Below are 26,261 nucleotides of genomic sequence, written 5' to 3'. Positions count from 1 at the left end.
TGCAATGAAGGGTGTTTCCATGATATCTCCATCATGATAGAACCCTGTTTGCCTCTGTCCCAGGGGCAAAGGAAGAAAATTGTCCTCACCAGGAGAAGAAAGAATGCCTTCCTGAATCCCACACCCAACTGCCTCCCTGAGCCTGGCTGCTCCCAAGTTTCCAATTTGGAACAGAACTCAGGTCAGAAAAAAAAAAAAAAAAAGCAGGAAAGCGTAGGGCAGGAAAGGCATGAAGGTAACATTTTCACCTTAGCTCTTTGCTATGATATGCCTTATAGATCAAGCCCTACTGATCCTTCCTTTGAGTGACTGCCTCACTCCTGAGCTTTCCTCGCTAGTCCCTTGAGCTGATAGCGATAGCCTGGTGACTAGTCCCCCTGCCTGCGCTCCACTACCATCTTGTCTTCGTAAAATGCCCCTTTCATCATGTTGACCTTCTCATCACCATGTGTCAAAAAGCTTTCTGGACTCCCCATTGCCTAGAAAATAAAGACCACTCTTTGCTCTGGAATTGAGGCCCTTTATCATCTGACTATAGAGAGTTGGACTCTCCCACTTTTATTGGGAGGAGATCACTTCCATCAGACTGATTTATTCCTGTTCTCCCGACACCCAGTGCACTGTCTGCCTCCACAAATTTCCCCATGTCGTTCACTCCATCACACTTCTGTTAAATCCTACCCATCTTTTGAGAGAATCCAGTTTCCGTGGTATCCTCCCCAGTGAAAAAATGTTAGTCACGCAGTTGTTTCCGACTCTTAGTGAACCCAAGAACTGTAACCTGCCAGGCCCTTCTGTCCATGGAATTCTACAGGCAAGAATACTGGATTGGTTGCCATTCTCTTCTCCAGAGGATCTCTTCCCAACCCAGGGATCCAACCCAAGGTCTCCTGCATTGCAGGCAGGTTCTATGGAATTCTCTGGTGGCTCAGACAATAAAGCGTCTGCTTACAACGCGGAAGACCTGGGTTCAATCCCTGGGTAATGGCAACCCACTCCAGTATTCTTGCCTGGAAAACCCCATGGACAGAGGAGCCTGGTAGGCTAGAGTCCATAGGATTGCAAAGAGTCGGACACGACTGAGCGACTTCAGTTTCACTTTCTTCACAATCTGAGCCACCAGGGAAGCCTTATCCTTCCTGTCTTGTGAGCATTAAACCTGGGAGTCATGTGGAAGTTGGGGCTAACTATCTGGCACAGGGGGCCCCTCCAGAGTTTCATCTCCTTTCTCATCACTCCATCTTGGTTTTACTTGATGAATCAGTCCTTCTGACTTCTCCACCATGGATGTTTTGGAATCAGTGCATTTAATCACCTGTCCCTGTCACCTAAAACCACACACATAGCACCTAAAGCATGTGGAAGAAGGTTTGTACCTGAAGCATGTACATTAATCAAGAATATTAAATTGCTTATAATGGAATAAAAGAGAAAGAGAAAAGGGGTGTGGCTGAGATTTCTCAGAGACTATGCAAGTTATCTGCCTTAGAAAGAGCGAAGGAACTTGCTTAAAATGCTGATTTCTGAGTCCCATCCCAGATGTAATACATCAGAATTTCCCATGACAAATCTTACATTAAATTTGGAAAAATCTCTTAGTGTAACAGGGTAAGAAAGAGCATTTACTATGATTGCAACTCACCACAACTGCACATCAGAAATGCACAACTGTGGCATTTTCGACAACTACAGTTACCTTGACCTGATATCAGACCTCCTAAGTGAAGACCTTTGGGTTGGTGCCCAAGGTTGAACTATTCCAAAAGAGGTTTTGATCTGCATCCAGGGTTGTATACCACTAAGTCAAGAAATTGATACAAAATGAGCTCCAATGTCATATCATCTACCTTTATTATTTTAGACATTATTTTAATACATGGCCATCAGTCCCTTTCCTAGGAACTGATCCTCCTGTCAAATATGTGATTCTGATTTGGAAAATTCTGACGTCACCTAGGGAAAGGGTTTCTCAGCTTAGTTTCCCTTCAGTCAGAACTCATTGATTTGGCTCTCTGTAGCTCTATAATTTTCCTCAGTTCTTTTCATCTAACAGGCCAATTTCTGTGCTTTAATCCTTATAGATAGACTGTTGTGGTTGTTTAATTGCTAAGTTGTGTCTGACTCAGTTGTGTCCCCATGGACTGTACCCTGCCAGGCTCCTCTGTCCAGGGGATTTCCCATGCTAAAATACTGGAATGGGTTGCCATTCCCTTCTCCAGGGGATCTTCTGAACCCAGAGATCAAACCCACATCTCCTGCATTGGCAGACAGATTCTTTATCATTGAACCACCTGGGAAGCCCCATAGATAGACATTTATAGGAACTGAATCTTTTCCATGTACAAGAGAAGTCTGGTCCCCCTCCTTGTAATCCTGGGTTACATGTCTGGAGAAGGGCATTGCTCCTTCCTTCTAGGTTTTAAAACAAAACAGATTGCCTTTCTCAAATTGAAAAAAAAGTATTGGCCCAAGCTCACATACGTCACCTGAGTAACAACACAGTAGACTTCCTCATCTCACCTCCCAGGCAGCACATTTCCACCCTCCAACTTTTTAATGAATTTTCACACCTCTTTAGCTCATTTTGCCCACAATTTGGTTGTTCCTGTAGTTTCTTTACAGGTAAAATACTTATAATCAAGTTCCATCAAAAGGAGTGACATGAAAATTGAATAAATGCATGTAAAGTATCACAGAACTCATGAATGAAAGGTACACACTGTTTTTGCTGTTACTAATATCCAGCTCATCCATTACAGTTCTGACAGAGGACACTGACGGCAGCTCTGACCTCATTTACTGGCTGGGCCAGAAGGGTTCTGCATCGTAACCTCAGAGACAGACAAGCTCCAGGGAAACAAACCAGTCATGGTCTGAAACAGCCCCGAAATCACGGTCACTGCAGTGCAACTAACTGCAGATCAAAACCTCTTGTGGGATATTTCAAACTGATTAAGAGTGTTGCATGGTAAAATTCTGAATGGACACCAGATCAAGGACCTTGGGAGAGGAATAAGTGACAGGCATGTTTAATAGATGAAACAAAATCTAGTGAAATTAGAGGGCAGCCACAAAGCAGACACATGAATAAGTAACGTGCTACCTGGCAGCACTCGCATCCTCTCACTCTGGTGGATGACAAGTCATTCTTAAATACAATGGGAAAGGCTTGTTTAACTCATTTCAGAACATCCTTGTAAGAGGCATTTCAGGAGAGGTAGAGAACTAAATTAATATCAGACACCCCAAAATATTCGTGGGGTAATTGTAAATGTATGTGAGTTGTCTTAGATAGCACCTTTTTCTTAGTATAATTTAAATTCTTCACTCCATCAAGGGGTCTTTTAAAATTATTGGATCTTTCTCTTCTTTCTTACTAAGCTAGGTTTTCAGCTAAGGTTTTCAGTCAATGTTAATTTTCTTTGAAGGATTTTCAGAGGGGAGTATTTCCACATAGAGACCCCTGAAATTATTATTTTCAAGTAGGGCTGATTCTTTTTCTTTGTAGCCTAGAAGAAAAGAGATTTATGTAATCGCAGTGTCAAAATGTCAAAAGACTGAGATAGGTTAAAAAAAAAAAAAAAAGAAGAAAAGAAAACACAAAAACCTTAAAGACATCCATGTAGTCCTCAGCCTTAGAAATTCTTGGCTCATATTAAATACTTGTGACATGCTATAATTAACCAGTTACTCCTCTCAGAATGAATAATAATGCAATTATTTGCCAAATGCAGGGAAGAAGGGGTAGCTTCTGTTTTTAAAATGTTCGCCTTTCATTTTTTTCTTTCTATAGAAAGAAAAATCCTGGATTCATTTACATAAGCTGTGAAAGCACAGAGTGACCTGCATTCTCACCATTAATATGATAATTCTGTCACCTTTTTTATCAGTCTTATATTTTTCAATAGTTTGAAACATCACTAAACTGACAAGTCACCTCTGTGTTCAAATTGTTCTTAAAAATTGTACCCAAATACCACAGAATATAGGTAGTAACCTGAAAACATCTTTTTATATTATAATTGGACTTCTATGCCATTGAAGTGGCTAAGGGCTAATGAGGGCTCTGTTTCCTTTGTCCGTGTAGACACAAATAAAAGAAGGGAGGTGAACCTTAGTTCTTCAAGGTCCTTCTCCTTCCTTAGAGATTCCATGTGCCAAGTAGCACAAAGTTAGGTGAGAATTTATCTGAATATAGCAATGGTTCTCTCTCCTATGTGTTGATGTCTAGACAATGACTATTTTCTTTAATTTTTTTCCACCTCCATCCTGCCATTATCTCAGTAATTCATTCAGCAAGCATGTATTAAAGACTTGCTATGATGCACTGTCCTAAGTACCAGGTAAAATTCAAAGGTAAAGAGACACATTTCCCTTGAGAAGGCTGCAGAAAGGTAAAGACATGAACCAAAGAATAGGCACATTAACAATGTTGTCAATGCCACCAGGCAGCCCCCTCACCACATACATACATACACAAATTCATTCACTCGCATAAACACACAAACCTCCCTTGTGCCATGAATATGAGCTTCTAGAACTTCCAGACTCTAAGTTTTGAAGCAGAGACTTGGATTTAGTACTAGATTTTGTCATTTCAGTAGAGTCATTTCATGTGTGTCTGTCTCTGTGTGTTTTTCTGTGGAGCCACCTTTGTATAGGGTTTCCTTAAAGATAAAATATTCTGAACAACTGATGCCTTAAATTATCAGATTCATTGAATACATCTCAGTTACTCATTCAATACCAGATGTTGTTCAGAATTTTTTAAAACTAATAGTCTCTGACATATTCACTAATTCACATATTCACTAATGATCTCTGGTAACATCACTTGTTGGAGAAGACAGAGACTGAGTCAACATGATTTAAATTCATAAAATCATGATAAATATTCCAAAAGTAGACATAACTTTGTTTTTTCAAGCCTTATTAATCCAAAGTATTCCTTTAATTAGTTAACAGCAGGAATTTGGATCTTTTTTGTTTTTCATTGTACTAAACAGTATGTAGAACACTGCAGGTTTTGGCGTCACACTGCCTATATCTGAAATTAGGTTCTTCTCCTTACAAGCTCTGTGACTTCTCCAAGCCTACATTTTGTTATCTGTAAGACGAACATACTGTGTGCTGTGCCTAGTCACTCAGTCGTGTCCGCCTCTTTACAACCCCATGGACTGTAGCTCACCAGGCTCCTCTGTCCATGGGGATTCTCCAGGCAAGAATACTGGAGTGGGTTGCCATGCCCTCCTCTAGGGGATCTTCCCGACCCAGAGATCAAACCCAGGTTTCCATATTGCAGGTGGATTCTTTACCATCTGAGCCACCAGGGAAGCCCAAGACGGAGATAGTAATGGTAACTACCTCGTAGAGATAGAAAGATAAAAGGAGTGATAACATATAAAGCATATAACACTGGGACAGGCACTGTCATTGAATAAGCTATTATTATTATTATTACCATTATTCTTAAATTCAATTGAATATTCATTGATTTTAGTGAGGACATTTAATTTTTGGCAAGAAAAATATTTATTAGCTACCATATGTCTACTTACCGCCACCCTTCCTGACCTTCAATGTGGGATAGCTCCTCTAGGCCCTACTGCACCTAGATCAGGAAGGACAGGGGTGAGGAGATACCCCTTGTCCAAGGTAAGGAGCAGCAGCTACGCTTTGCTGGAGCAGATGTAAAGAGACACCCCACACCCAATGCAAAAGAAACCCAAGTAAGATGGTAGGTGTTGCAAGAGGGCATCACAGGGCAGACACACTGACACCATACTCACCGAAAACTAGTCAATCTAATCACACTAGGACCACAGCCTTGTCTAACTCAATGAAACCAAACCATGCCCTGTGGAGCCACCCAAGATTGGTGGGTCATGGTAGAGAGGTCTGACAGAATAGGGTCCACTGGAGAAGGGAATGGCAAACCACTTCAGTATTCTTGCCTTGAGAACCCCATGAACAGTATGAAAAGGCAAAATGATAGGATACTGAAAGAGTAACTCCCCAGGTCAGTAGGTGCCCAATATGCTACTAGAGATCAGTGGAGAAATAACTCCAGAAAGAATGAAGGGATAGAGCCAAAGCAAAAACAATACCCAGTTGTGGATGTGACTGGTGATAGAAGCAAGGTCTGATGCTGTAAAGAGCAATATTGCATAGGAACCTGGTATGTCAGGTCCATGAATCAAGGCAAATTGGAAGTGGTCAAACAAGAGATGGCAAGAGTGAACGTCAACATTCTAGGAATCAGCGAACTAAAATGGACTGGAATGGGTGAACTTAAATCAGATAACCATTATATCTACTACTGTGGGCAGGAATCCCTCAGAAGAAATGGAGTAGCCATCATGGTCAACAAAAGAATCTGAAATGCAGTACTTGGATGCAATCTCAAAAACGACAGAATGATCTCTGTTCATTTTCAAGGCAAACCATTCAATGTCACCGTTATCCAAGTCTATGCCCCAACCAATAATGCTGAAGAAACTGAAGTTGAACGGTTCTATGAAGACCTACAAGACCTTTTAGAATTAACACCCAAAAAAGATGTCCTCTTCATTATAGGGGACTGGAATACAAAAGGAGGAAGTCAAGAAACACCTGGAGTAACAGACAAATTTGGGCTTGGAATGCGGAATGAAGTAGGGCAGAGACAAATAGAGTTTTGCCAAGAAAATGCACTGGTCATAGCAAACACCCTCTTCCAACAACACAAAAGAAGACTCTACACATGGACATCACCAGGTGGTCAACACTGAAATCAGATTGATTCTATTCTTTGCAGCCAAAGATGGAGAAGCTTTATACAGCCAACAAAAACAAGACCAGGAGCTGACTGTGGCTCAGATCATGAACTCCTTATTACCAAATTCAGACTTAATTTGAAGAAAGTAGGGAAAACCACTAGACCATTCAGGTATGACCTAAATCAAATCCTTTATGATTATACAGTGGAAGTGAGAAATAGATTTAAGGGCCTAGATCTGATAGATAGAGTGCCTGACGAACTATGGACTGAGGTTCACAACATTGTACAGGAGACAGGGATCAAGACCATCCCCATGGAAAAGAAATGCAAAAAAGCAAAATGGCTGTCTGGGGAGGCCTTATAAATAGCTGTGAAAAGAAGAGAAGTGAAAAGCAAAGGAGAAAAAGAAAGATATAAGCATCTGAATGCAGAGTTCCAAAGAATAGCAAGAAGAGATAAGAAAGCCTTCCTCAGTGATCAATGCAAAGAAATAGAGGAAAAGAACAGAATGGGAAAGACTAGAGATCTCTTCAAGAAAATTAGAGATACCAAGGGAACATTTCATGCAAAGATGGGCTTGATAAAGGACAGAAATGATATGGACCTAACAGAAGCAGAAGATATTAAGAAGAGGTGGCAAGAATACACAGAAGAACCGTACAGAAAAGATCTTCATAACCCAGATAATCACGATGGCGTGATCACTCACCTAGAGCCAGACATCCTGGAATGTGAAGTCAAGTGGGCCTTAGAAAGCATCACTACGAACAAAGCTAGTGGAGGTGATGGCATTCCAGTTGAGCTATTTCAAACCCTGAAAGATGATGCCGTGAAAGTGCTGCACTCAGTATGCCAGCAAATTTGGCAAACTCAGCAGTGGCCGCAGGACTGGAAAAGGTCAGTTTTCATTCCAATCCCAAAGAAAGGCAATGCCAAAGAATGCTCAAACTACCACACAATTGCACTCATCTCACATGCTAGTAAAGTAATGCTCAAAATTCTCCAAGCCAGGCTTCAGCAATACATGAACCGTGAACTTCCTGATGTTCAAGCTGGTTTTAGAAAAGACAGAGGAACCAGAGATCAAATTGCCAACATCTGCTTGATCATGGAAAAAGCAAGAGAGTTCCAGGAAAACATCTATTTCTGCTTTATTGACTACGCCAAAGCCTTTGACTGTGTGGATCACAATAAATTGTGGAAAATTCTGAAAGAGATGTGAATACCAGACCACCTGACCTGCCTCTTGAGAAATCTGTATGCAGGTCAGGAAGCAACAGTTAGAACTGGACATGGAACAACAGACTGGTTCCAAACAGGAAAAGGAGTAAGTCACCCTGCTTATTTAACTTATATGCAGAGTACATCATGAGAAACGCTGGACTGGAAGAAACAGGCTGGAATCAAGACTGCTGGGAGAAATATCAATAAGCTCAGATATGTAGATGACACCACCCTTATGGCAGAAAGTGAAGAGGAACTAAAAAGCCTCTTGATGAAGGTGAAAGAGGAGAGTGAAAAAGTTGGCTTAAAGCTCAACATTCAGAAAACGAAGATCATGGCATCTGGTGCCATCACTTCATGGGAAATAGATGGGGAAACAGTAGAAACAGTGTCAGACTTTATTTTTTTTGGCTCCAAAATCACTGCAGATGGTGGTTGCAGCCATGTAAAACGATGCTTACTCCTTGGAAGGAAAGTTATAACCAACCTAGATAGCATATTCAAAAGCAGAGACATTACTTTGCCGACTAAGGTTCGTCTAGTCAAGGCTATGGTTTTTTCCAGTAGTCATGTATGGATGTGAGAGTTGGACTGTGAAGAAGGCTGAGCGCCGAAGAATGGATGCTTTTGAACTGTGGTGTTGGAGAAGACTCTTGAGAGTCCCTTGGACTGCAAGGAGATCCAACCAGTCCATTCTGAAGGAGATCAACCCTGGGATTTCTTTGAAAGGAGTGATGCTAAAGCTAAAACTCCAGTACTTTGGCCACCTCATGCAAAAAGTTGACTCATTGAAAAAAACTTTGATGCTGGGAGGGATTGGGGGCAGGAGGAGAAGGGGACGACAGAGGATGAGATGGCTGGATGGCATCACTGACTCGATGGACGTGAATCTGAGTGAACTCCGGGAGTTGGTGCTGGACAGGGAGGCCTGGCGTGCTGCGTTTCATAGGGTCACAAAGAGTCGGACACGACTGACGATTGAACTGAACTGAACTGAACTGCACTGAACTGATATGTCTACTTTTATGGCAGTAGAGTGATGATAATTTGGATTAATTTTATCCTCTCTTTAAAAATATAAAATCCTTTTGCTCTGTTCATTCATTTCACTTATGTATGTATTGAAACCACAGTTACTAAAAGTTTAGTGTTTGAAAGGTATTGGGCTGGGCAGGAACACAAAACTTAGCCACTACTGATAAAAGTCAAAATGGACTTAGAGTTTGAGATTCTGATCCTGAAATCCTGCATGGTTTTCTAACTAGTTAAGCCAATATACTTTGGTACAAGAAATATAGTAACTAATGATTATATAATCAGAATTCATTGGTCTTTTATAATGTAGAAATATTAGGTCTTATTAAGCCAATCCCAACGTTTCCTTTTCCCTGATCTACACAGTTTTTAAGGCATTTCAGCAATCAATGAAGCTTCTTCCACTTATTCAAAGAAAAAAAAGTATTCTCCATAGATTTCAAATTTCCAATTGATGCTGAAATTCATGAGTAAATTTATTATACTCATGCATTTATTTAACATAGGCAAGGCTCAAAGAGGATGGAGAAAGGAGTGGAGGTATTATATAATGACACTGTACAGTAGAGAAAAGATGAGTGTAACCCATGTGGCTCAGAGGTTAAAGCGTCTGCCTGCAATGCAGGAGACCTGGGTTCGATCCCTAGGTCGGGAAGATCCCTTGGAGAAGGAAATGGCAACCCACTGCAGTTTTCTTGCCTGGAGTATCCCATGGACAGAGGAGCCTGGTGGGCTACAGTCCATGGGGTCACAAGGAGTCAGACACAACTGAGCGTAACTTTCAACTTTCAATGCTTGCCTGAAGCTTATGGCAAAACTCGTATCTTACTTTCACCTAAAAGAATCTAGGTCCTCCCTTTGAGATGAGAATAGAAATTCAAATATCTGAACTTTTTTTCTTAGCCGTTTTCTGAAAGGCTTTATTTGAGGCAGCAAGAGTGATGAATTTCCAAAGGGGAAACAAACCTTGAAAGGATATCCCTGAACGAGCAATGCTGGAAAAGGAAAGGGAAGAAGGTATCAGCAGCAAAAGTCTATGGGACTAAGATCAGATCAGTCAAAGGGAAAAAATAGCCCACTGGAAAAGGGTGATATTGTTAGACTTTCCGAATAACTGTTTAATTTATTGGTACTATGGTTTAATTGAGTTCTTCACTGAAATGTTCAATCTGGCCAGTTCAGTTCAACCAAATTTTATCTTTCCATCTCCATTCTCATTTGCTATTTTGTTATGATATCAAGTGGATTTCTGAATTGCCAGTCTTTTTTTTTTTTTTTTGGCAAGATTATATGTGAGGTACATCCCTGCATTTCTTTGTGTTCAACTTGGAGAAACCTGAAAATCCCTTGATACATTACCTAATTTGCTCTAGATGTTCATAGGTTCTCACATACCTTCCTCTCTGTTCTGCTGCTGCTAGCAGATAATTATTTCAGTGTCTTTCAAGGGGATGGTCTCTAGAGTCCAATACAACAATAGTCAAAACCTCAACTCTCCTCAACATAAATGAAGCTATCTTTTTAAAAATACAAAAATCTGTCCCCTTTCCTCTTTATTGAGAACAAGCCTGAGCTACAAAGTCACTTCTCCCAGTTCTTTATCACAAGGACCAAAAGCTCTTTGAACATGTAATAGCTCCTGATCTCAGATTTTTCAGATGCAAAGAATCAGCCAAAGAAGCAATATTGTGATCCCAGTAGCTGTCATCATGTAGCACCATCACGGCCAAGGTAGGAACACTGCTCTCAATGACTTAAGCATTAGAGATGGTTGCCATCTATCTTATTTGTACCTAAGTGAACTATTAAAAATAACCAAGCATTCCTAGAGTAATTCTCTTATTCAAAAAAAATAAATGGATTAGCACATTATCTGCCAACATTTTTAACCAAGATCTAGGTAATTCTGATACAGATGATTTCAAGACTACACTCTGAGAGACACTAGTGTGTAGACATACCCTCTCTCACTCAGTCGACAAACCAATCAAGCAGTGATTCCCAGGAAGTGAGTCTGATGCCAGGATGATTAACTAAGAATACAGAACCCTAGGATTCCCCCGCCCCAGATTTAAGGAGGCCCAGAAACCTGCTTATAAACGGCTATGTTTAGAAGTTTTTAGGAAACTAATACACAGCCTATGGTAGGCAGAAAGGATTGTATTTTAGTTTAACACATCTGTGGGGGGTCCTTGTTCCACAGTTTACTAGCTCTCTGACCTTATGTAATATCATTGGTCTGTAAAATGGCTGTTGCAAAGATTAAAGAAAGCAATGTGTGTTCAGAACCCAGCATGTTGTCAGCTGCTTGTTTTTGTTATCCTTATATCCTATGCTCAGCTCCAAGTAAAATATACAGAAGTAAAATGTGTGATTCATCACTTCAAGAATATTATCATCTGTTTAGAAAAGTAATAGAAATATTAATAAAAATTTTAAACAGGAGTTTATATTCTAAGGCAGTAACATATTTGCACACATAAACACAGTATTCTGAGTGAAAAAGTAGATTGTAAAATATGGTGAGTTACAAGGACATAGGAAAAATCCTAAGAAGCTTGCTTTAAAATATCTAATTCTCTTAATTCAAGTAAACTAATTTTCATTAATCCACCAAATTTTTAATTCTATTAATATATCTATTAAAATCATGAGTGATAATCAACTTATTTAAAACAGAAAACAAAGAGAGTAGTATGTATTTGGGAGAGAGTTTAATGGCATAGGCTACCAGGGGCCCATGAAACCCCTAAAATATTATGCAGAGTTGTTTACATGAGTACAGTATTTCTGAGGAGAGGTCTGTACCTGTTATTTGATTCTCAAAGGGTTTGGTGATCTCCTCAAAATACTAAGGACCACTGACCATTCCTGTTTAGCACATCTTATGTGTATCTTCATATACGCTGAAGAAATTTAACTCCTCGTTGCATTCCAAATAATCTCCATGTGTACATTCTCTGAAATGTCCTCCGAGTCATTTTCCTCAAGCTTTCACCATTCAAATAGCCTGAGAAAAGAAGTAACACAGTAGATTTCATTTAAGGAAATTGTAAAGCAGAATTTCATGGCTACTTCAGCCTATTCAAATTCTGCAGGCATCAGCAGGGAAGTTTATGTACATATTTTAAAAGTTCCAGTGGCAGAGATTAACTGATGATTATTTTCTGAGTTTCCCCTTTTTTATTTTTTATCCATCGCTCAGTCTTTTGAATTATTTTAGATTAGTTCTATGTTTCTTTTCATCTCAGGTAGAAGAGTGAAGGAACTTCCCCTGGAAGGATACAATTCAATTTTGCCAACTTGCATTTTGCCAACCTAGCAATTCTTCCTCTTTGTGTTTTATTTATAATGTGATAACAACACCATTGATGTTGCACATTTTATTTCTCTCTCCCTTTAGGTGTGTGTGCAACATTGACTGTTCTCAGACCAACTTCAATCCCCTGTGTGCTTCTGATGGGAAATCTTATGATAATGCATGTCAAATCAAAGAAGCATCATGTCAGAAACAGGAGAAAATTGAAGTCATGTCATTGGGTCGATGTCAAGGTAATACTTACACCAAAATTCATTTTGCAGAATATCTTTAGTCTTTGCATGGGCTTCTCTTGTAGCTCAGCTGGTAAAGCATCTGCCTGCAATGCGGGAGACCTGGGTTTGATCCCTGGGTTGGGAAGATCCCCTGGAGAAGGGAGAGGCTACGCATTCCAGTATACTGGCCTAGAGAGTTCCCTGGACTGTATAGTCCATGGGGTCACAAAGAGTCAGACATACTGAGCGACTTTCACTTCACTCAGTCTTTACATAGAAATGAAAAGAGGAGATAATCCCTTATTAGGCAGGGACTTCTTTTTGAAAGATAAGTTTGGTTTACAATGGACAGTAAATTTTACTGCAGTAATTGTGGTGATTATAGGGCCTATTGGCAACGATCCATATTTTTTTTCTGTATTATGGCACTGCGTCTTCACAATGCCATCAACACAGAGTCCAATATTCCAAAAATTGTAGATACACTCTTTGAACAGGGTAAAGAGAAAGTTAAAATAATTTTTAGCAAAGACTATAACTATAAAGATATATTGTATAACATTGAAATCAGAGCAGATCACACCATTTTTATATATTGAGTCAATAGAAATATGTCAAGTACATTTTCACAGTTGGGATGTCCCAGAATGTTCTATTTTGTTTCTTGTTCAGAAACAAATATTTTCTTGGGTTTTGATTTGTTATTCTTTTACCCAACTTATCTCAGTTATAGTTTGAAACTTCTTGCCCTAAGCATTAGAAAGCCTATATCTTTTTATTTGTCTTAAATAGAAATTGATATTGTAAATTTGATTTGTGTAAAGATTGCTTAGAAATATATTTGAAAACTCCTTAATTGTAATGAGAATACTGTTAGAAAGATATCTAGGTAACAAGTTAATCAATCTTTATTGTTAATTTTTTAACACAGATAACACAACTACAACTACTAAATCTGAAGATGGGCATTATGCAAGAACAGATTATGCAGGTACATAATATTTTCCACCATAAAATATGAGCACTGCTATTAAAGAATTCTGAGGAGTCATTGTTTACCATTGATCCTAAGTTGATCTTGTAAGACTCCTGACATGGGCTAGTCTTCTCTTGCTTAGTTCAAATTTTCAATAGATAAGATTGAATTTTTGTGGAAGCAAATAAGATACTTTTTTTGCAGTTAAAGCAATTGTCAAAAATGTCAGTAAGATATAATTAACTTGTTTTGACAGTGCAAATGGTACAAATGACAAAACATTTATCAAATTAATGGACATCAATGGAAATTAATGCAATTTTTGGTGGTATATTGTAATTAATGCAAATGTTCTAGTTTGAATTTTTATAAAAGTCAACAAGAAGGAAGTCTTCTAGTCTCTAAAAAAGCTGGAAAGAAAGGACATCTATAAATAGCAATACAGGCCGTCTTTACTCTGATGCAAAGTTTAAAAGGTATGGTTAACTTATTTTAAAAATAATAAAATAAGTTACTTAGAAACTAAAATGCAAAGTTATACATTTATAATTTTATAGAGTAAAATTATACTCTGACACATGCAAAATTATAAAGCATTTTATGCAGAAATATAAATCTTATTTAGCAATTATAGAATATTATTCTGAGGAATATTTTTGCCTACTATAGTTTGCTTGAGTGAGAAATAATTTATGGGTATTCAAATATGATTTTTAACAGATTCTTAAACTTCATAGAAATTTAGGATAAAAATATAATAAAATTATTGAGGTTGATAATGATATGTAGTTTTTTTAAAACAGTTTTTTATTTAGTTATTAAATATCTATAACTAGATTTATGGCTAATAGCCAATGGAAAAAATGTTTAAGAAATATGGACTATTATTCACTCATTTTGAAACTGTATTTCCTTTAGCACTATTTCTGCCAGTATATTTATACACATAATAAATCTTGATGAAGTTTTTAAAAATTAGATGTTTTACTTATAGATACTTCAAACATCTTAGAATTTGGAAATAATTCTTTTTAAAAATTTTCCATTTTTACCTTAATTTTCAACACATAAATAAATGTTTTTGTGTGCTGGTTGTCTAGAATTATCATGAACAATGATCCATGGAAAAAGACATTAGTTCTACATAGATAATGTATAGCTGTTTCCAAAATGTCCAGGAGACCGATTGATACACGTTCCTTGAAAAGAAGAGTCTAGGGTCAGTAGTTTGAGAAGATCCCAGATAAACAAATGGTTTTTTTTTTTTAACCTAGAACTCCTCATAGCTTTTACGTGCGGTATAAAACTTTTAAGAAATGTGCATCTTTTATTTATTTAATGCTTTGTATGTCTTGTGCAGAATTTCTCATATATACAAAATACACACAAATATAGGCCATATAGTAAAATGAACCCAAAGGTACTCATCACTCAAAGTTGAGTAACATCAATCCATGACTGACCTAACCCCATCCCCACACCCATCTTTTTTCACTTTCAAAATATGTGGAAATCATTCCAGAAATTATATCATTTTATTCATAAATACTTTAGCTTACATCTCTAAAAGATCAACCCTTTTTAAATAAAATTATGTCATTATCACACACAACACAATTATGAGTAATTCCTAATAACACATAGCTTTTATCAAACTTATTGATGAATAACACATTTTTTTGTGGCATAGTTTTCATTACTAGTGTCACTAAGAATGTACTTTGGAATATGCTGATCTACAGGAAAATACTGAAAGTAATGAAAGATAATAATGGAAAATTGAACTCTGAAGCTAATAGCATGTTTTACATTTTAAATGATGTCAAATTTAAATTCTATATTTTATTATAAATAATAACTATATATTGGCATTTTAAATCACCACCTGACATATTTAATTTTGCTGTAGCCAAAAATATTTGGAGATTTTACAAGAATCTCATTTTTATAAAAGGAGTAACTTACTAAATGCATTTAAGATATTTTTATACCTGTTTTGCAAATTCATTTAGAAAAAAATCATCAAAAATGGAGATCCTTAAAAAAATGGAAATAGAACTGCCTTATGACCAGCAATCTCACTGCTGGCCATACACACCAAGCAAACCAGAATTGAAAGAGACACATATACCCCAATGTTCATCGCAGCACTGTTTATAACAGCCAGGACATGGAAGCAACCTAGATGTCCATCAGCAGATGAATGGATAAGAAAGCTGTGGTACATATACACAATGGAGTATTACTCAGCCATTAAAAAGAGTACATTTGAATCAGTTCTAATAAGGTGGATGAAACTGGAGCCTATTATAAAGAGTGAAGTAAGCCAGAAGGAAAAACACCAATACGATATACTGACGCATATATATGGAATTTAGACAGATGGTAACGATAACCCTGTATGTGAGACAGCAAAAGAGACACAGATGTATAGAACAGACTTTTGGACTCTGTGGGAGAGGGAGAGGGTGGGATGATTTGGGAGAATGGCATTGAAACATGTATAATATCATATATGAAACGAATCGCCAGTCCAGGTTCGATGCAGGATACAGGATGCTTGGGGCTGGTGCACTGGGATGACTCAGAGGGATGATACGGGAAGGGATGTGGGAGGGGAGTTCAGGATGGGGAACACGTGTACACCCATGGTGGATTCATGTTGACATATGGCAAAAGCAATACAATATTGTAAAGTAATTAGCCTCCAATTAAAATAAATAAATTTAAATTTAAAAATTAATTATTACATTTTGTGAATATCTTCTCCATTGAACTCATAGGAAAATCAAACCTCTTCCTGAGAATTTTGTCCCTGAAACAAAGAACAGCTCAAGTTGATTAGCATCAATGTGCAAATATTTTTGCATGTATAAATTTGTATCAATAAATGGAAGGGAGTATGCAGTTCTCTCAATATTTTGCATATTAATGGTTTGTCCATTTTCAAACAGTTTGGGAAGTTGAATTTTTATTCCAAAAAATATTTTATATTTGAGCTTGGTTTCAAACAGATCATCTCTGGTCTTCAGTGTCAGTGCTTTTAGTTGACATTGTTTCTTTCCTATCTGTGTCTTTATTGAACATAAGAATGTGTTTTTAAGTACATGCAAATGAAAACTATCTAGACACTAAATGTTGTCTAAGATGTTCTAATTTGACATCAGGTTTATCTAGTAAATCCCAAAGAAAAACTTTTGAGATAAAAAGTAAAGTTTAAAAATAACGTTTGTTGAAATCCAGATTTAAGACAGGAACAAAGATAATGTCAATGGAAGCTTGCAATTTCTAATTAAACATTGATTGCACACTTTAAAATTCCCCTGGATTTAATTTAGATGTTTATCTTCATCAATGATCTTATTAAAATGTAATATATACACTTTTTAGACATTATTTAAATAATAGTTATGCTGTGTGTGCTTAGTCGCTCAATCATGTGTCTGACTCTTTGCGACCCCATGGACTGTGGCCTTCCAAGCTCTGTCCAAAAAGTAGTCATGTCCCTCAGCCTTTCTTGGACTTCCTTTGTGGCTCAGCTGGTAAAGAATCTGCCTGCAATGTGGGAGACCTGGGTTAGGTCCCTGGGTTGGGAAGATCCCCTGGAGAAAGGAAAGGCTACCCACTCCAGTATTCTGGCCTGGAGAATTCCATGGACTGTTGGTCTGTATAGTCCATGGGGTTGCAAAGAGTCAGACACGACTGAGCGACTTTCCCTTTCACTTTTCAGCATTTCCACGCTTCCCATAGTATTTGTATTTTCCTGAATTTTGGGACTCAACCTTTAGAAAAAGTAAAAGGGCACCAAATGGAGACTCAGTACGTTATTGTCCTCTTAATTTGTTTCACAAGCTCAAAACTCCCCAAGGAGGGAAAACAGGAACTGGGTGATTCCTTTTCCTAGAAGTTTGCGAGTGCTCACAGCTAATTTAATGTCAGTCACTTCCCCTGTTAGACAAACATTCATGTGCTCTCGTACCACAGAGAGGTACAGATTTTTAATGCATTCTCCTTTGTTTCCTTACCTGTCTTTAATATTATAGTTTAAAACTTTTAGCTCCCCCCGCCAACATCCTTCCCTTTGAGCCTACCTTGCAGCTGTTAATATAAGAACACATATATCTGATTACAAAAATGGAAATACACTTTAAAGAAAGCCTAAATCTAAAAATAAATATGCTGTATCTCATTTTTATATAACCTTAAGAAAAGAAACTACAGTAAGGACTAGTAGGGGCTCATTTATGAAAAAATTAATGCAAACCACAAGAACCATGCCTCCAGCAAGACTAGAGTCTGACTGAGCTTATACAGAGCTGTGACTTCCCAGACACTTCCAGGCACAAAACTGAAATGGACACAAAGAAACCAAAAAATTTGCCAGATCATCCCTGCCAGCAGTACTTGCTGATTGTGTCTGACTTGGGTCTCTATTTTGCCCTCTCTTCTTTAATGAGACTCAAGGCATTAGTGAGTCCTGAATCAAGAGCTTTGGGTCTCTTTGTTTCAAGGCAGACAGGATCCCTGTCTGATGAGCTAAACAAGCCACTTAATGCTATTCTCCCTTCATCAGTCTAGGATGGCCTTAAATTTAGGTCTTCCTGTTCACTGGCAGAAAGGTTCAGAGAATACAGTTTTATAAAACCACAAAGCTGGGGCTTTCAGGGATTTCCACTGTTTCAAAATGCTAATATTAAACTTTCCTTCTGTAAGTTTTTAAATAGCAAATGTTTTACATCTCTTGAAATCTGCAACATTGTCTTTATAGATGTGTGTGTGTGTGTGTGTGTGTGTGTGTGTGTGTTGCCCTCATGTCTTGTAATGAAAAAAGAAATGAAGTGCAACTATTTTGTTTTTCTTCATATGATATGTGTATTTTCTGATTGGTTTGCTTTTCTGTCTGAAAGTCTGGTCATGCTTTATAAAAATGACTATATATTTTTTTCTGGTAAAAATATGCTTAATTTTATAAGTTATTAGATGTAAAAAAAAAACAAGCAAAATAATCATGAAGTTAAACTAGTCTTTCTTTTATCATCTGGAAAATAAAATATATTTTTTAATGCCATTCTGTACTGATTTCCAAAAGTATTTGCAGCAACTTACAATTAAAATATAGTCAATGAAATTTTTTAGAGAAATTGAAAACATAAAAGCAGAACTGTTGAGTAAAATAAATATATCAGCAACATAGACTATTACAGTTACTGCATTTAGCCCTAAGCATTCTTGCAATCAATATGAAAAGAGAAATTATGATTGAATCAATTCATTCAACAAATATTTGGTCTATTATATGCATTCTGCTGTCCTGGGCTTTACAAAGGTGAACATGTCAATGGAAATCTCTGCTAAGATGAAGCTTATGTCTTTCACTGTCTGATGAAAATAATCAGTTCAGAGGCCAAAGCTTCTTTGGAACTAAATTCTAAGGAAATATTTAGTGTAGATCTTATAGGGCATCACTGGAAAATATAGAATGGATAAGATCTTCAACAGTGATTTTTATAAAATATGCCAAGAGGCTCTTTATATTGCTGGGGGTTTTTAAATCAATTTTTTATAACATTCTAGAGCATAGCATTAAAATATATATAACTCAACAATAGGGTCCCTATGGCAGACTAAAGTAATTAGTTACATTCATGTATATTTTCAAATTGAAAAATAAATAACCCAGAGTCCTGAGGAAAATAGCTCCAAGAGAAAGCACACTCAGTCTGTCTTTCTCATGTAGCTACAGGTTCAGCAGGATAACAGAACAGTCAGAAAGCTTGAGTAAAGATAAAGGATATGTTAGATTACAGTCTATATATGGGGAAGAGAAATCCCCCTGTTTTATGAGGAAAATAGGTCCCGAGTCATTCCCACTCTAGGGAGGGAGCCAGGCTCTTCTTAGCTTTGAGTCTAGTTATGGAGTCCATATGTCTACTTAATCTACATTACACTGGTTGTTCACTATTTCTTATAAAATTTAGGCGGGATTAACTTTTAGGAAATGTTCTCTTTTCCTTATCTTTAAGCAATAATTTAGATTTTAAGCTCAGGTCTGAAATGTGGAAGAAAATAACCAGAACTACACATTTAAACCAAATTCTATCCATCCTATTATTATTCCATCAACCCATTTTTCTACACTAAGAGGAAACTGACATCTTGAAAGTATATCTAGATAGCCTAAGTGAATTGTCATAATAACTTGTTCTCTTGTAGAAGCCATTGCAATTTACAAAGGCTTTTCACATATATTGTCTCCTTCAGTCTTGACAACCAAAATGTGAGGGAGATATTGTATTCATTTGACAGGTGAGAAATGGAGGTTCAGGAAGATTAAGTAAAAAGACTATGTGATAGAGCTAAGGCTCAAAGCATCGTTGCTAATTTCAGGTTCCAGCAAAATGTGAATGGTGAGGGATCAGGGGAGAAGCATCACTACCTAACATTCTTAGAGGCTTTGGGACTGACACTATACCTTAAAGGTTAACCCCTTTTGAATCCAGATTCAAAACTGTTTAACCATGATATCCTCATTGCTGTGAGATGCTCCAGAGTTACTCTTCTCTTTGAATTTATGTCTATATATTATAAGCACTATATTGTTTGGTTTTAAAATTCTCCTGTTCTGTTTCCTATTTATCCGCATACACAGGAGAAGCCAAAGGGAACAGGATTTGTTACCAAGTAATCCTGCATTAATAGAAAATGTGTGTGTGTGACACTTTGTAGTTTTACAAAGATCCATCCACATTATCTTATTTGCTTTAACATCAGTTCAGTAAAATAGTGTTACAAATATTTAGGGGAAATAAAACCATGGCTCAGAGACATTAAATGGTTGACCTGGAGCTGGATGCAGTATATTGATGTATTGACCAGCCATCCATGCAAAAAAGGCACTTGTTTGATTTATTTACTATTTGCCTCAATTGCCCTTCCACTATATATATATAAACATGACTGCCAAGTGATTCCATATCATATTTTTAATACAAATTAATTCAGTCATGTGGCAAAAATCTGCATTTAAAATGGAAACTTTTTCTATTTGCTTGTGAACACAAGGAACACTTCACTGGAAAGCATGTTATGTCTAGGCCAATAATTTGATCTGTAGGAAATAAATAAATAAATAGCAGCAAATACAGACAGCAGCTTGTAGCACAAATATTGGTATCAACAGGGAAATAAATAAAAATGTTTGCCTGGGCTATTACAGTGCCACCAGACTAGCCTAGAATATTTAAGTTTAGGAAATGAATTAAGATGTCAAGATTTTCTTAAGATTTCAGAGGGAAAGTGTCTCAATTTGAGGATTTTCCCCTCTGGGATTTAGTTTAGAGTGCTGCAAAATTCATAAAGCTTTCTATGAACTCTCACTCACGATTTTTCCTGCTGTCTTGAACTTCTGTACTTTCATTGTTTTCCCCATAAAATCATGTAGCCAGTCATCTGTAATATGATGTTATGTTCATGGTTATAGATAAACACAGAAATAGTATTTGCAATACAGATGAAGGTTTTCTACCGAAGAGTTGCCTTGGGCCCTGCTAGACACACTAGAAAACTTTGTGTTTATGCCCTAGTTCATAAAAGCATCCTGAATCATTTATGTGCACTTTTATTTTTTCCTATTTGAAACACTTTTTTTCTAAAACAAATTGTTCTCCTTGAGGTGTTACTTATTAACTTTTCCCTCCCGTGAAGGTGTGGCAGCCAGTTTAGTGGTTAAAGCCATTACAAATCAGACAGGGCTGAGTTGAAACACCAGCAACGTTATTATTGCCTATTTAAACTTGAATCAGTTAGTTCACCATTCTGAGCCTCAGTTTCGTTATCTGTTCAATAATAAGCCTACTTCCACAGAGCTGAAGTTGGAGTTGAGATGAAATATAAGTGTATATGTGTCAGTGTTACTGTCCCAGTTCATCCCATCCTTCCCTTCCCCATCTCCTGTGTCCATATGGCCATTCTCTATGTCTGCATCTTTATTCTTTTCTGGAATAGGTTCATCTGTACCATTTTTCTAGATTCCATACATACGTGTTAATACACGATATTTGTTTTTCTCTTTCTGACTTATTTCACTTTATATGACAGACTCTATGTCCATCCACATCACTACAAATGACCCAGTTTCATTCCTTTTAATGGCAGAGCAATGTTGTATCTTGTATATGTACCACATCTTCTTTACCCATTCATCTGCCTATGGACACTATCACATGTAAAATAATTGGCTGGTGGAAAGCCGTATAGCACAGGAAGCTCAGCTCAGTGCTCTGTGATGACCTAGAGGGGTGGAGTCGGGGGAAGTGGGAGGCTCAAGAGGGAAGGGATATATATATACATATAGATGATTCACTTTGTTGTACAGCAGAAACTATCACACCATTGTAAAGCAATTACACTAAAAAAAAAAAAGGATGTTACATAAGGCATTAGCAAGCAGCAAGTAAGCTAGCTATTGCTGTTAGTTTCCTTTTGATCTGACAACTTAAAAGAATTTATTTTATGGGAAATGTAACACATTGTGTGGGATATGGTTTGTTCGCATATGGGTTCAGAGTTTCTATACATATACTGTCGTTTATAAGATCAAAAAAGTACAAAAGTTTCATTTTTTCCTACCCAAGTCATATAACAACTTATTGCAAGATCCTTTGGCTTATTTTTTAATTCACCTATAAAGAAGTACTTATTAAACACCTGCCATCTCTAAGTCTTTGACATATTAGTATGTCAAATTTATCACATGGTCATTTTTTCAGTTTTCCTCTGGTCAACACAATATTATATATGGTATATTTTGATCATTTGAAAAACGTGGTCACCAGATTATTACATTATGTGATCCAAATAGGAATTTAATAAGAGGACATAACATTTGACAGGACTACAAGATCGTGGTATCACTTTTTGTTACTAGTTGAGCTTTAAAATTAGTCATTTATACCCCAGAGTATACACGAATGTTTTCCACTTGTGCAGAATATTTAGGGGAAGTGTCAAAGTCAGAATAAATAGTTTTAACAAAAAACTAACCATTGAGGAAAAACAAGTCTTCTTGGCCTAGGAGGCAAAGAGGAAAAACTGTTTGAGTTCAAACATCTAGATATCACTGGCGAAAGTGAAATAATTCTCCACTATGGTTTACCTTTTTACCTCAAACATGACATTTCTCTACCTAAGGAACAGTAGTTTAAGTATGGGTAGAATATGTGAAACTGAAATTAGAGCAGAATATCTTCAAATTCTCTGTATAATTTCAAGACACATAGTTCTTCATAAAACTAATATCTAGAATTCAAGCAGTTTCAAAAAGCCCAAAATATCTACAGCTCTTTGATTTACTTCTGTTAATGAGTCTGACATGCCCCAAATATATGAACCCACATTATCAAGAACATTAAAAATTCAGTTCTCACATCTTGACAATTTGAGACTGTGTACAAACATAATCAACTAAAAATATTTTTAAATATCTCAAAAACTAAACTCTCAGAAAAAATGCATTTCTAAACACTGTTACTCGTTTCATGGGTTGTAGCTTATTCCCTCCAGTTGATCATTTGTAAGACGCTCAGACTTTTAGTTTTAACTCAAATGGAACCAAGAGAAATCTAACTTATGAGCTAAACTCTAGGCATAAAGTGCATGAAGATCAGTAATAAGGCTTGAGGAATGTAACCTGAAAATAGTAAGGAGGACCTAAGAAGGAAGCATGCCATCCCCACCTCTGAGTCCTGAAAGCTGAAGGGACTTGGTGCTTTCAGGGAAAGCTAGTGCTTCAGTATGTAAGAAGAGAGATGAAAATTTGAGTGACACGTCTGATGAGAGAGAGTATTTTGCCAATTATGGAGCACAGGTCCAGGTGAGCTTTGGGAAGTGGCTGGAGTTGGGAGACAGAGACAGGTTTAGTTAAGGGCCGAGAACCAATAAGCACAGCACATCACATAGTGGAGATGATGAATCGGTAGAGACAGGCAACTGGGATAGTGAAAGTAAAAGTGTTAGTCTCTCAGTCGTGTCCCACTCTTTGGGACCCCATGCACTGTAGCCTACCAGGCTCCTCTGTCCATGGGATTCTCCAGGCAGGAATACTAGAGTAGGTAGCCATTTTCTTCTCCAGGGAATCTTCCGGACCCAGGGGTGGAACCTGGGTTTCCTGCATTGCAGGCACATTCTTTACCATCTGAGCCATGGAGCAGGGGGAAGACTGTTGCGATAGGATAGCGCAAGATTGGATATTTACTGAATTCATGACAAATCTCTTAGACTTGTGGACTCAGAGATCTACATTTTCAACACTCTAAAAGTAAGCTGTTACGTCCCTGGTAAACCAAGATTCAATGTCAGTGTATAGGTAGATAGATAGAATAGATAGAATAAGATAGAATTGTCTAGAGCCCTTGGTTCCTCAGCCAGTACATTCTCTTCTTAGAGCTGAATTCTCCAGGAAGCCCAGTTATAAGGTCATTTACTGAATCTGAACAGAGCATATTTTCTTTAGATGTTTAAGGAATCAAGCTAAGACAGCCTGATACAAAAGGCTATGCAATAGAGATATTCTTGTCCTCAAATTTATATAGATAATAAGTGTCTTTAGCCAGGATTTCCTCTTCCATGGTTAGCACTTAACAGTAACGCTATTGGCCTATGTTACTCTTTGTTGAGTTTCCATTTCTGGGTGTTCTTGTCCAGTCTACCTATTTTTCTAGATATAGTAGTTTAGACATGCTCTCCTAAAAGCCAACTCATGACTTTAAGACTTTCTAGTGCTCTAGAAAAGCACAGGGCAATTTCTTCTTCCTAATTCTGAGTTCTTCTGGGATTTTCCCCAAAGAAATTACAATATTGGTATAAATATCTGTGTTAACCATATTGGGTTGATAAGTCCTTCTACATTTTGAAAGTTGCAAGTTTTTATGCAAAATTATCTTTCAAAGCCCTTCCTTAACAGATAATTCAAAGAGGTCTGACCATTAACTAAGAAAAATGAGTAAATCTTAGGAAGCAAGTTTAATATTTTGGGTGTATCCTAAAATAATTCTTAGCATTTATGCCAATAAATTTCCTTTATGGTGACATTGTTAATGTTTCATTTCATTAATACAAACAGAACAAGTTTATTTATTATTCCAAACAGAGTGAGATGGAGGATTTTGTGGGGAACTGTGAATGAATCATCAATGTTTGGTAGTGTTATATAATATTCCTGTAACATATGAAAGTGTTAACTTGCTCAGTCACGTCTGACTCTTTGCAACTGCATGGACTGACTGTAGCCCACTAGGCTCTTCTGTCCATGGAATTTTCCAGGCAGGAATACTGGAGTGGATTGCCATTTCCTATAATATATATTCAAGGCCAAATTAAAAAGAAAAAAATCGACTGCTTTAAGGTGGTGCTAGTGGTAAAGAACGCCCCTGCCAATTGATACAGGAGAATGGAGACACAGTTTCCATCCCTGGGGCAGGAAGATTCCCTGGATGAGGGCATGGCAACCCACTGCAGTATTCTTGCCTGGAGAATCCCATGGACAGAAGAGCCTGGCTGGCTGCAGTCCATGAGACTGCAAAGAATCGGACATGACTGCAGTGACTTAGCACGCATGCATTGCTTTTATCTTTCACATTTTCTAAGACTCAAAGCTGTGTGTGCCAGCCATACATCAGAAAACCTCTTCCTGAGAGCATTTCATTTAATAACAGAAATAAATGTCTGTTTAACTAAAATATTTTTTGAATAAAATTTTAAAAATCGTTCAGAAAATGAAGCCTATAAACAAGCTCCATTCGTCCTCCAGAAATTAAGTATTCCAGAAAGATCATGTTATTAGTCTACAGAGTTTAAACCAACAGGCAATTAGTGTTTTGTCAGGCAGTACACATCCAAATTCACTTCTGCAGATTGACTGTTCATGTACTGTCACAATTATTCTACAAATCTTGCACCACTGGGTTTTTCCCTATTTATTTTTCCATTATTTAAGGAGCCCCAGGGAAGTTGAAGGTTTCTGGTTGTTTGAATGATCTCTGAGCAAAACTTACTCCTATCTCCAAAGCCAGCCACTCACCCTTGCCCATAGTTGGCACATATGCCTTTGTTTCTGATTTTTTAATGAAATGTAGTGATGGAAGCATGAGGAGGAACCAACAGGCAGGCCAGGGAAACTTATCTGTAAAGTCATTTAAAGAAAGTATCCACACTGCCTTCTATATGCAAAATAATTAATAGTAGGCAGAGCACCCATCAACAGTGATAGATAACCATTACCTCTCACTAATCTAAGCATATTGTTGAGAGTCTATTCTAACATTCAAGCTGACTGCTTTCTGCAAATTAATATGCTTCTTAGCTGTTCACATTAGCCATGAATTGGTATACGCTTAGGAAATACAGCTAATTGTAATGTTATCCTAAGAAAACCACTGTCATCTTCATTATAATCATGATTATTATCATCATCATATCAGGAAAATAATATACTGGAATAGGATCACTTACCTCTTTCCAAAATCAAGTAGAAATTTTATGTGTATTGTCTACTGTTTTAAATTCTCTGCAAGGCTATTCTCCAATCATATAGGTAGCCATATTTATTTCTTAATTTCATTTTTATTTCAGAGCAAATAACTTACAAAGAGCATTTGGTAGGAGAAAGAGCCTGGAATAGGAATGCAAAAATTTCAACTTAGTGTCAACTTTATTCTAACCTACCTCGTCGAAACT

General features: G+C 37.3%; 1 protein-coding gene across 1 annotated transcript in view; it reads left to right on the top strand.

Annotated features, from left to right (window-relative positions):
* The window catches only part of TMEFF2 (transmembrane protein with EGF like and two follistatin like domains 2), a 281,503-nt gene that overhangs the window by 212,462 nt on the left and 42,780 nt on the right, over window positions 1-26,261 (top strand). The window contains exons 6-7 of the mRNA XM_052635667.1: window positions 12,423-12,571; window positions 13,485-13,544. Coding sequence (XP_052491627.1) covers window positions 12,423-12,571; window positions 13,485-13,544 — 209 coding nt within the window. The remainder of the gene's footprint in view (window positions 1-12,422; window positions 12,572-13,484; window positions 13,545-26,261) is intronic.

This window comes from Budorcas taxicolor, chromosome 2 (genome assembly GCF_023091745.1).
Source record: "Budorcas taxicolor isolate Tak-1 chromosome 2, Takin1.1, whole genome shotgun sequence".
In the NCBI taxonomy this organism is placed as follows: Eukaryota; Metazoa; Chordata; class Mammalia; order Artiodactyla; family Bovidae; genus Budorcas; species Budorcas taxicolor.
This window is presented reverse-complemented; position numbering and strand designations above follow the sequence as displayed.